This window comes from Labrus mixtus, chromosome 7 (assembly GCF_963584025.1).
Source record: "Labrus mixtus chromosome 7, fLabMix1.1, whole genome shotgun sequence".
NCBI lineage: Eukaryota > Metazoa > Chordata > Actinopteri > Labriformes > Labridae > Labrus > Labrus mixtus.
Genome location: NC_083618.1, coordinates 31450982 through 31463944, shown reverse-complemented (window position 1 = coordinate 31463944; position 12963 = coordinate 31450982). Strand labels below are relative to the sequence as shown.

At 45.8% G+C, this 12963-nt stretch overlaps 1 protein-coding gene across 4 annotated transcripts in view; it reads right to left on the bottom strand.

The window, feature by feature from the left end:
- The window catches only part of LOC132977181 (RNA-binding protein 39-like), a 19778-nt gene extending 7231 nt beyond the window's left edge, over positions 1 to 12547 (bottom strand). Inside the window, exons 1-10 of one of the 4 annotated variants that reach the window (XM_061041626.1) lie at positions 12425 to 12535; positions 10987 to 11049; positions 9350 to 9414; positions 8405 to 8454; positions 6972 to 7142; positions 6398 to 6451; positions 6187 to 6304; positions 5829 to 5981; positions 5493 to 5630; positions 4845 to 4910 (exon numbers count right to left, since the gene is read on the bottom strand). In XM_061041626.1, the coding sequence (XP_060897609.1) occupies positions 4845 to 4910; positions 5493 to 5630; positions 5829 to 5981; positions 6187 to 6304; positions 6398 to 6451; positions 6972 to 7142; positions 8405 to 8454; positions 9350 to 9355 (756 nt within the window). In that variant the 5' untranslated portion in view covers positions 9356 to 9414; positions 10987 to 11049; positions 12425 to 12535. Of the gene's footprint in view, positions 1 to 4844; positions 4911 to 5492; positions 5631 to 5828; positions 5982 to 6186; positions 6305 to 6397; positions 6452 to 6971; positions 7143 to 8404; positions 8455 to 9349; positions 9415 to 10986; positions 11050 to 12424 lie in introns of all 4 variants that reach the window. The other 3 variants (XM_061041627.1, XM_061041624.1, XM_061041625.1) reach the window with 3 other exon arrangements.
- Positions 12548 to 12963: the final 416 nt, after the last annotated feature.

Below are 12963 nucleotides of genomic sequence, written 5' to 3'. Positions count from 1 at the left end.
CAGGTCAGAGAGACAGACAGGTCAGAGAGACAGACAGACAGCACACAGGTCAGACAGACAGCACACAGGTCAGACAGACAGACAGACAGACAGCACACAGGTCAGAGAGACAGACAGACAGCACACAGGTCAGAGAGACAGACAGCACACAGGTCAGAGAGACAGACAGATAGCACACAGGTCAGACAGACAGACAGCACACAGCTCAGAGAGACAGACAGCACACAGCTCAGAGAGACAGACAGCACACAGCTCAGAGAGACAGACAGACAGCACACAGATCAGAGAGACAAACAGCACACAGCTCAGAGAGACAAACAGCACACAGGTCAGAGAGACAGACAGCACACAGGTCAGAGAGACAGACAGCACACAGCTCAGAGAGACAGACAGCACACAGCTCAGAGAGACAAACAGCACACAGGTCAGAGAGACAGACAGCACACAGCTCAGAGAGACAAACAGCACACAGGTCAGAGAGACAGACAGCACACAGGTCAGAGAGACAGACAGCACACAGGTCAGAGAGACAAACAGCACACAGGTCAAAGAGACAGACAGACAGCACACAGATCAGAGAGACAAACAGCACACAGGTCAGAGAGACAGACAGCACACAGGTCAGAGAGACAGACAGCACACAGATCAGAGAGACAAACAGCACACAGGTCAGAGAGACAGACAGCACACAGGTCAGAGAGACAGACAGCACACAGGTCAGAGAGACAGACAGATAGCACACAGGTCAGACAGACAGACAGCACACAGCTCAGAGAGACAGACAGCACACAGCTCAGAGAGACAGACAGCACACAGCTCAGAGAGACAGACAGCACACAGCTCAGAGAGACAGACAGACAGCACACAGATCAGAGAGACAAACAGCACACAGGTCAGAGAGACAGACAGCACACAGCTCAGAGAGACAGACAGCACACAGCTCAGAGAGACAAACAGCACACAGGTCAGAGAGACAGACAGCACACAGGTCAGAGAGACAAACAGCACACAGCTCAGAGAGACAAACAGCACACAGGTCAGAGAGACAAACAGCACACAGGTCAGAGAGACAAACAGCACACAGCTCAGAGAGACAAACAGCACACAGCTCAGAGAGACAGACAGCACACAGGTCAGAGAGACAGACAGCACACAGGTCAGAGAGACAGACAGACAGCACACAGATCAGAGAGACAAACAGCACACAGGTCAGAGAGACAGACAGCACACAGGTCAGAGAGACAGACAGCACACAGGTCAGAGAGACAGACAGCACACAGGTCAGAGAGACAGACAGCACACAGGTCAGAGAGACAGACAGACAGCACACAGATCAGAGAGACAAACAGCACACAGGTCAGAGATACAGACAGACAGCACACAGATCAGAGAGACAAACAGCACACAGGTCAGAGAGACAAACAGCACACAGGTCAGAGAGACAAACAGCACACAGGTCAGAGAGACAGACAGCACACAGCACACAGCACACAGGTCAGAGAGACAAACAGCACACAGGTCAGAGAGACAAACAGCACACAGGTCAGAGAGACAGACAGCACACAGGTCAGAGAGACAGACAGACAGCACACAGATCAGAGAGACAAACAGCACACAGGTCAGAGATACAGACAGACAGCACACAGGTCAGAGAGACAGACAGACAGCACACAGATCAGAGAGACAAACAGCACACAGGTCAGAGAGACAGACAGACAGCACACAGATCAGAGAGACAAACAGCACACAGGTCAGAGAGACAAACAGCACACAGGTCAGAGAGACAAACAGCACACAGGTCAGAGAGACAGACAGCACACAGGTCAGAGAGACAGACAGCACACAGCACACAGCACACAGGTCAGAGAGACAAACAGCACACAGGTCAGAGAGACAGACAGCACACAGCTCAGAGAGACAGACAGCACACAGCTCAGAGAGACAGACAGCACACAGCTCAGAGAGACAGACAGACAGCACACAGGTCAGAGAGACAAACAGCACACAGGTCAGAGAGACAAACAGCACACAGGTCAAAGAGACAGACAGCACACAGCTCAGAGAGACAGACAGACAGCACACAGGTCAAAGAGACAGACAGCACACAGGTCAGAGAGACAAACAGCACACAGGTCAGAGAGACAGACAGCACACAGGTCAGAGAGACAGACAGCACACAGCTCAGAGAGACAGACAGACAGCACACAGGTCAAAGAGACAGACAGCACACAGGTCAGAGAGACAAACAGCACACAGGTCAGAGAGACAAACAGCACACAGGTCAAAGAGACAGACAGCACACAGCTCAGAGAGACAGACAGACAGCACACAGGTCAAAGAGACAGACAGCACACAGGTCAGAGAGACAAACAGCACACAGGTCAGAGAGACAGACAGCACACAGGTCAGAGAGACAGACAGCACACAGGTCAGACAGACAAACAGCACACAGCTCAGAGAGACAGACAGCACACAGCTCAGAGAGACAGACAGCACACAGCTCAGAGAGACAGACAGACAGCACACAGGTCAAAGAGACAGACAGCACACAGGTCAGAGAGACAAACAGCACACAGGTCAGAGAGACAGACAGCACACAGGTCAGAGAGACAGACAGCACACAGGTCAGAGAGACAGACAGCACACAGGTCAGAGAGACAAACAGCACACAGGTCAGAGAGACAAACAGCACACAGGTCAAAGAGACAGACAGACAGCACACAGGTCAGAGAGACAAACAGCACACAGGTCAGAGAGACAAACAGCACACAGGTCAAAGAGACAGACAGACAGCACACAGGTCAGAGAGACAAACAGCACACAGGTCAGAGAGACAGACAGACAGCACACAGATCAGAGAGACAGACAGCACACAGGTCAGAGAGACAAACAGCACACAGCTCAGAGAGACAGACAGCACACAGATCAGAGAGACAAACAGCACACAGGTCAGAGAGACAAACAGCACACAGGTCAAAGAGACAGACAGACAGCACACAGGTCAGAGATACAGACAGACAGCACACAGATCAGAGAGACAAACAGCACACAGGTCAGAGAGACAAACAGCACACAGGTCAGAGAGACAAACAGCACACAGGTCAGAGAGACAAACAGCACACAGGTCAAAGAGACAGACAGACAGCACACAGGTCAGAGATACAGACAGACAGCACACAGATCAGAGAGACAAACAGCACACAGGTCAGAGAGACAGACAGCACACAGGTCAGAGAGACAAACAGCACACAGGTCAGAGAGACAAACAGCACACAGGTCAGAGAGACAAACAGCACACAGGTCAGAGAGACAAACAGCACACAGGTCAGAGAGACAAACAGCACACAGGTCAGAGAGACAGACAGCACACAGATCAGAGAGACAAACAGCACACAGGTCAGAGAGACAAACAGCACACAGGTCAGAGAGACAAACAGCACACAGGTCAAAGAGACAAACAGCACACAGGTCAGAGAGACAAACAGCACACAGGTCAGAGAGACAAACAGCACACAGGTCAGAGAGACAAACAGCACACAGGTCAGAGAGACAAACAGCACACAGGTCAGAGAGACAGACAGCACACAGCTCAGAGAGACAGACAGCACACAGGTCAGAGAGACAGACAGCACACAGCTCAGAGAGACAGACAGACAGCACACAGGTCAGAGAGACAGACAGCACACAGATCAGAGAGACAAACAGCACACAGATCAGAGAGACAGACAGCACACAGCTCAGAGAGACAGACAGCACACAGATCAGAGAGACAAACAGCACACAGATCAGAGAGACAAACAGCACACAGCTCAGAGAGACAGACAGACAGCACACAGCTCAGAGAGACAGACAGACAGCACACAGGTCAGAGAGACAGACAGCACACAGGTCAGAGAGACAGACAGGTCAGAGAGACAGACAGGTCAGAGAGACAGACAGACAGCACACAGATCAGAGAGACAGACAGCACACAGATCAGAGAGACAAACAGCACACAGATCAGAGAGACAGACAGCACACAGGTCAGAGAGACAGACAGCACACAGGTCAGAGAGACAGACAGCACACAGATCAGAGAGACAAACAGCACATAGATCAGAGAGACAGACAGCACACAGCTCAGAGAGACAGACAGCACACAGGTCAGAGAGACAGACAGACAGCACACAGCTCAGAGAGACAGACAGACAGCACACAGGTCAGAGAGACAGACAGATAGCACACAGGTCAGAGAGACAGACAGCACACAGGTCAGAGAGACAGACATAGCACACAGGTCAGAGAGACAGACAGATAGCACACAGGTCAGAGAGACAGACAGCACACAGGTCAGAGAGACAGACAGCACACAGGTCAGAGAGACAGACAGATAGCACACAGGTCAGAGAGACAGACAGCACACAGGTCAGAGAGACAGACAGATAGCACACAGGTCAGAGAGACAGACAGCACACAGGTCAGAGAGACAGACAGATAGCACACAGGTCAGAGAGACAGACAGCACACAGATCAGAGAGACAGACAGCACACAGGTCAGAGAGACAGACAGATAGCACACAGGTCAGAGAGACAGACACACAGGTCAGAGAGACAGACAGGTCTCTTCTTCAGGTGGACATAAAAATGAATCTGTTGAGTCCACAGGATTTTGCATAAACCATTCAAAGCTGCCCAGGTGTAGTAAGGATTTCCTTAAAGAGTCATAACATTTTAAACATCTGTCTGTGCCATGGTACTTTGCAAAACTATCAAACAGTAAAATAAAGGAGATTGTATCGTTTAAAAATCTAATGTATCTTAAGTCTGAAAAGCTTTATAACAACAGAGACGAGGAGAAAACTCACAGTGATGAAGCCATAGCCTTTGGAGCGTCCTGTCTCACTGTCCATCATCAGCTGGATGCTCTCAATCTGTGGAACAAAGATCCCACACTTTAATTCTCTGTGGTCATACACATAAACAGTGTACACAGCAGTTACACAAGTTACAGTGAACGATCAAAGCGTCTGCGGGTAAACAATGTCAAATTAGTTTGCTGAGTGTGGCTAACGTTAGCAGTGTTAGCACCATTGCAGATTAACGTCCTCCATCATGAACTGCTCTAACCTGACACATCCTACATACAACGTTACCTCAATTTTCTTGATCTAAATACTGACAAATTGTTCTGCTTGGACAAGATGCTAACCGTTAGCTGTGCTTGTTTACATCCCGGTTGTAGAGCAGGTCCATTAAACAGAGCTACAGCCCCAGCTAGTGGTGGGTGGCTGCATTACAGTTCAGTGAAAACATTTGACAGACATTGTGGGCCTGAATTAAAAAAAGATCTGAATAATTAGTTTGACTTGTAAATGTGGTGTCGACTAGCTGACGTTTTATAATTCAGTAGATTGACATCCCGAGTATCTGAAAATGTTTGCCTGTAGTGGAGAAAGTGTGTATTATGTGTGTGTGTTGTCAAGTGTGTGTTTAGTTGTGTTTGTTTGTCTGACCCGTCCAAACGGCTCAAAGATTCCTCTCAGCATCTCCTCTGTGATGTTGAAGTGCAGCGAGCCGACGTAGAGCCTCATCGGTCCCAAAGATCCTTTCTGCAAGTTGTTGGCTGCAGCTGCCGCTCGGTTCTTCTCTGCCTGCACGCACAAACACACACACACAAACAAACACACACACAAACAAACAAACACACACACAGTCAAGCCCTGCCGAGGATTCTGATGTGATGAAAGCTGATTGTTTAGATGAGTTTAAGGAGATCTTCTCCATTAAATTAATCTATTCAATGTGTTAGTTTGTATGTGTGTGTGCGTATGAGTGTGCAGTGTGTGTACCTGTGAGGCCTGTACGATGATCGGAACTCCCAGCAGCCTTTGCCCCGTCAGCCCGATGGCCAGAGGAACGGAGGTAGCCTCCATAAACTCGATGTAGGCGATGCCCTTTGACCTGCGGGAGTTCCTGTCAGAGATCATCCGCACATCTCGAACCTGCAAAAAGAGAACACGGCAGCTGTTACCACGACAACCAACACGACATCGCTCTGCTGTGCTGCGCTGCATTAAAAATGTGCTGATCTGTTACAGGGCGCTGCAGTTAGAATGACTGAGTGAGTTCTGGAGTCACACCAAGCTTTCAGAATCACTGGTTAGATGTTTGAAACAGACTGGTTACACAGGTAGAGTCAGTGTTTACCTTCCCCACAGCAGAGAAGAAGTCCTCCAGGTCTCGAGGTCGTATCCTGGCTGCCAGCTGCATGCAGAACACCGTCCGAGCATCACGCTCCTCTGGAGACAGGTTGTCTATCGGCAGTCTGCGAGCGCACACACGCACACAAAAAAACATTTAGTCTTAAATGTCTGAATCTTCTGCTGTCATATTTCATGTTTTAGTCACAAAGTCTCACCTGATGGGACTCTTCTCCTTCTTCAAGGGACTCTTACTCTTTGAACGTCGACGGCTGGAAACACAAACCGACAGTTAGCACTCACAACTAGAGTCTTCAAATTGACAATATTGACCTCAGTGTCAGAGAGAACTAGACCTTTGATGAGATAGCAGACTGGCTTTTATTTGAATTTGACCAGTTAATACTGACTCAACATCCCTCTGTGACATCCTGCTTTATGTTTCTGTTACGTTTGCTGTAGCTAAAAGTTAAAAAACATCAAAATATGTTTGATTTTTAACTTTTTAACGTTATTTTTAATAATCATATTCCTGCTTCCTGTTTTCTTGAGCTGTTGTAACTCAAAAATGTCCCCCATGGGGGATCAATAAAGTTTATATTTATCCAAAACATCTACATTTAAAGTCTTGCAGCGGTTTATTTTTGTTGACATTTGCTGAGAACATGACCTTTGGTTGGTTTAGTCTGTTGGACAAAAGTTTAAGTCTTAAAGAGAAATGTTGTGTGGAATATTATTGTCTCAGCTCTTCAGGCTTTATGTGTTTCTTGGTGTCAGAACAGAAGGACTCACTGTTTGTGGTGGTCTCTGTAGCGCCCGCCCCTCTCTCTGCTGCCGTGTCGCTCTCTGCTGCGACTCCTTCGCTTGTCTCTGCTGCGGCTGCGTTTCCGCTCGCGACTCCGGCTCTTCTTCCTTTCTCGACTTTTGCTGCGTCTCCTGTCACGGCTGCGGCTGCGTTTCTTCCTGTCGGACACACAGCAGCCAATCAGAGCCCGGCCCGGATGCCAAAGCCTGCATCCATTGAAACGACCAAATAGCCCTGTTCAGACTGCCTGTTCAAGGCGTGACATGTACGTCCTAAATGTCTCAGAGGTTTATTGGGGGGGGGGGGACAAAGTGATCCCCCCCTCTGTAATGTCTTCGGAGGTAGTGACAGAGGGGCGAGACATCGCTGTGGTGGTGGTTCTAGTTAATCCTTTACACACAGTGTCAAACGAACCCAACATATTTCTTTCTCCGTGTGGTATTACACACAACATGTCGGCATTCAGTAAGCAAGGGTAAGAAAGGAAACAACATTTCTGACATGAGGGGAAACATCTGGAATCCTCCTACTACTGAAAATAAAGGTCCTTTATCGTCCCTGTGGTAACGTGTTTGTTTCTGTGCTCTATTAGATAAGAGACACATTCTCAGTCCCTGTCAGTTATAGAGTTAACACGATACAAATACAAGACATTTTTTTAATTCCAACCCCCCCCATATTCTGTTTGGGATGTGAGTGAGCGGTCGTCGCTGAAGGCTAGTGGTGTTAATACTTAATTACATTGTTTACCCACTGACAATTTAAATTAGTCGGCTGTGAAGATCCCTAACTAAGGGGTCTTAAGTTTGCTGAAATAAGGGAATGACGCAGATTTGTAAAAAGTCACACTTTGTCAGGTCTGTCCTCAACAGGAGAGGAAAACCACTTTTGAAATGTTTGGTTGGATCGATCATATCTGATGCATTAAAGGAAATCAGGAATTCTTAAAGCTGATTGTTTTTCGACAGCGTCAGACAGATTTGTCACTCGGGTTTAATGTTCAATGATCTTGAACGGATTGTTAGCTGCCTTAGCATGATGATATCTGTCAGATCACCCTCAATTAGAGCAGAGATGTTAATGTGTATTGTGTTCTGCCTGCTTCTGCTCTCCATACAGACGGTTTCCCCTACACACACCAATGCCTCCTGATATGTGATTGGCAAAACACAGCTTGGCCTACAAACATACAATAAACGGGAACCAGACCACTTCTCATACTAGCATCCAGACCCCAGATTCCACCTGTTGTTGGGGTAGAATCTGTAAAGTGAGCTTAAAAAGTGTCTGTGACCGTGTATCATCACCAAGGTTCTCCAACAGATCAGCAGGAATGCAGTTGGCAGGGACAAGCAGTCCCATTGGTCACCAGGAGCCAGACAGACAGGTGGAGAGACACTCAGACAGACAGGTGTGTTACCTCTTGCTGCGGTCCTCCTGTCCATTGGGACTGTGGCTCTTGGTGTCCTCCTAAGGTCGACAGAGAACAGCATGAGGAGGCGGGCGCAACATTCAGGTGTCAGGGAGGGGGGACAGGGGAGAGGAGGGAGGGGGCAAAAGAGAATATAAACACAATTTAATGAGTCACATTTATACACATTGTTCTGTGGTGGTAGGGGGGGTCAGTCTGGGGCAGTCAGTCAGTCTCAGGCTGCAGTCCAGACTCTGTTTGTGGGGTGGGGGGGTGGGGAGTCAGTGTGGATGAAGCTCCAGCAGCAGATAGACACTGCACAGTCCAGCTCTTCTTCAGCCGGGAGGATGCTGTGCTGGTTTTGGGTGCTGGGACTCCTCTGAAGGGCCCTGAAGCAGACAGGAGTCTTAGTCACTCAACTCAGCCCAAAACCAGAACAAAGGACCCCCCTTCTAAATCAAAGCTCCCTCACCTGGTCAGGGTCCTGTTTGCTGAATGTTCCATGTGTCAACTTACGTGACCTGCCCCGGACTTTATTCCTTCCTTTTAACAGACCTCACCTGTAGCTCACCTGGATAAGCCCCTCCCACCCTGTTACTGTCCTCATCCTGACATTGACCACACCTCTGTTGATCCCTGATTTTCAACGTCCAAGTTTTTATTTCCCTCCTCAGCTCACTCAAGTGGTCCTTATGCTAAGCTAACTAGGATGCTAGCAACCATGCAGTGTGATGTCTCCTTTCTATGATCCTCTTGTGATTAAAAATCAGCTTCTTTTTGCTCTTCTTTCTGATGCCCTCAAGCACTTTATCTCCCAATATCCTCAGCTGCTCCACATCAGGGGTGGGGGTGGGGGGTTGGGCCAAAACCAGGTGACAAATTAACCAAGGGAGCCACAGTCATGTTACCATGGGGACCACAGAACAGCAATGCATGATGGGGGCATTTTACTACCTTCATGTTTGTGACAGATCACACTGGCATTCAGGGGAGTAGAGGTGAGAAATCGTTAGGCAAGTCTACAAAGAGAGATAGATGGGCATTTATTCATGACAGTCTATAAAGGAATGCCATGATAATAATCATCATCATCGTCAGCCTGACTCTACTGCTCACAAACAGGAAATGCCCTCCAGTCTGCTTTGACAGCAAACTGATTATATTTTAAGAGATATGAGAGCAGTAAAGCCTCGCTCAAGTGTATTTCAGAGTTTTGGTAATGTAAAATTTCCGTTTAATTTCCTGAATGGGTCGATTAGCGTGAACCAGTGGTCAAGGTAAATTTGCCGTTTTTAAAGATCACTGGCCCAGGAACGTTACTTTTGATTAGGAAATTAACAGTCATCGATTTAGTCTTGAAACATTCTGATGCAGGAGTGATTTAATCACAACTTTCTCTAATTCATCAAGTTCTTCTCATATGACATGGTCCATATTCTAGGGATTGTTGGAGCCAATATGGATATAACCCTAACCCAAAAGTCTGTTACAGATATAACTGTCGATATATTTGTTAGATCGTGTTAGATCTGTAAAGATAGATAAATATTCACATTTATTGTGTTGATCACTAAAACGCAGTTATCAAACATTTGAGAAAAGATAAATAAAGACAAGATGGTCACTAAACTGGAAAGGAAGTGCGCATGTACGTGCGTCACCGCCTGACACTGAGTGTGAGAATGATTGTTATAATCCACATAGCGCCCTCTGCTGGTGAAAGAGAACTGCTAGTGTAATACAAAGATACTCAAATTAGTTTCTATTTGACAGGTAAATAAATCTAGTAATATCAAAACCCAAAGTCACTGGATATGCTGATATTATGGGCTTGCAGATGAATCAGTCGGGCTCTAGATCAGATCCTTTAAGGGGGGGTAAGGGATAGAGCATGAGAGACAGACAGATCGTCAGTATATCTGCTTATTATGATCGTACTGAGCAAAGCAGTAGCTTTTCCAACATTTTGTGATTATGAGATGCTCCAAAGACTCTAAATGGACAGACGACTACACGGACTGATGTCGGCTCTGCTCATCAGGTTCTATATTGTTTACATTTATCACAGTAGGCAAACGACACAGTTTAACAATAATATGTTGATGTTGTGGAGTCACAGAAGACGCTTATACAGACAGTTCAGGAGAAGGAGCACGTTAATCCTCCTGAACCAGGACCTGCTTATCGACCAAAGCTGTTTCTGAAGATCCATCAGGTCTGCCTGTGGTCTTTAACACATGTTCAGTAATGATGAATAAGTGGGGATAGTGTCGCATTAATAATATTCACATCTGTGTTGAAATGTTGAGCTTTGGCCAGTGTCAACACCGGAGAAAAACTTTATCCCTCTCACTGCGAGCTGTTTATTGACGAGCCTCAGAGTGTTGTAATTTGTGTAACAGGTTGTCACCACACTTCAGTTTGTCCACCTTAAAAACTAAAGCGGATGTGGTGACTCTAATAAATACTTTAGAGTACTCAATGTATTAAAGAATTTGTTTACAACTACTTGAGCAGCTACAATCCGAGGACCTGGAGCAGTAGAGTCCGGCTGACAGTGTCATCGACACAGAGGACAATCTGACTCTCACCTTCCTGTACGGAGCCTCCAGCATCGCCTCGATGTCCAGGTCATCTGCCATACTGCTGCTGCTCTGCACACAAAGACACATTTCATTAGGCTCGTCTTGACACTTGAATTTAAAACGTTTAAATAATTCTTATAAGTCAAATCACATCGAAATGTTTTTTTTTTTTTTTTCAACATACATCTACAGTAATGTGATTGCTTTGTGTAATTCAGACAGTTTGCAGGTATCTGCTTGCAGGGTATTTGCTGGAGCTGGTGACACTAAGAGACTGGACAAACTCATTAAGAAGGCCTGCTCTGTGATAGGCTGCAAGCTGGAGAGAGGAGGACTCTGAACAAACTGTTATCCATTATGGATAATCCTGATCGCCCTCTGCACACCCTACTGGACAAACAGCGGAGCAGCTTCTCCAACAGACTTATACAACTCCGCTGTCACAAGGACAGATACAAGAAATCCTTCTTACCGAAGGCCATAACTCTGTACAACAGCTCACCTCATGTGAGCAGAGAACTGTCATCATGATAATATCTGTCTCTCCATACTGTCATCTGTTCTGCACATGTTACATTTACAAATTATCCCTGCACTCATGTTCACTTCATTTGTCTACTCTCCATTATATTGTATAGTTTCTGCTGATAATATGTCTACACTCCTGCACTTTAACTTATCAATACTGTCCATTTACAACTCTGTTTTTACACATTTACATTTAATCTTTCATATTTAATCTTCATATTTAAGACTAGTAATGTTTAGCTAAATCCTGGTTGTATATATTCACATTCTTATTTTTGATATATTTTAGTACTTATTTACTTTGTATTTAATATTATATTATATTTAGATTTGCTAACATTGTGTTTTTTGCTCATATTGTGTGTTTGGATAACCTGCTGCTGTAACGCCACAATTTCCCAGTTTAGGATCAATAAAGTAATTCTATTCTATTCTATTCTATTCTATTGTATTCTATTCTGAAGGATTCGTTACTCTTACCTACCTGTCCAAAGAAATATAAGTATTTGTTTTACAGCTTCAGTGCTTCTTGATGTTATTGCTCATTAAAATAAAGGAGGTTGTTTGTTTTTAGTTTTAAAGTAACTTCACATTTATCACTTCAAACACTAACAGATTGATTATCAGCTGGTTCTTTAGAGGTGGAAGTTGAGCAGCTCTTCAGTACTAAGCTGCTTTATATTGAATAAAACCCCAGTATAGTTCTGTTCTGAAGTTATCAGTCTTCAATCATTCACCTGTGAAAACACACCTGAGCCGTTAACGGTCACCGGCTAGCTGCTAGCTAACAATGCTGTCAGTGGTGTAGCTAGCTAGAGCCGGGCAGACAGGCCTCGTTACCCCGGTAACTCCCGCCTCTTAACCGCCTACATACCGAGTCAGTCGGTGTAACCGGGAATTAAAGAGGAGTTTTTACCTGGATTCACAGCGGTTCAACGGGAAATATCCAACGAACGGTCTCTCTGTCCGGTAAACGGTCGCTCTTGAGTCGTTGCCCTCGAGAAGGGAAGCAGTACTTTAAATGGCGTAGTCAGACGAGACCGTGTGATCTCGCGAGAAAAGAACGTCCGCGAGATCATAACAAAGTAGTATCAACTAGATAGATAGATAGATAGATAGATAGATAGATAGATAGATAGATAGATAGAAACAAATTAACATAAAAGAGAAAATAGATATCATGAAAAAATCTCTTTTTATGAACTCGGTTATCTTCATATGGATAAACAAAACCTATTCTCTAATATATTCCCACATTATCAAAGACTATGTTCATGGTGGTATAAAAGTAATTGAATTTGAATCTATGAACGGAGTATTCAAACTAAAGTGGATAAAAAACTATTTGGCCCAGCCTGACTCTTTGTGGTTCCATATACCGAGGTGCTTATTCCAGAAACTTGGAGGGTTGGGATTTTTGATGAGCTGTGACTTTGAGATCTCCAAACTACCTAT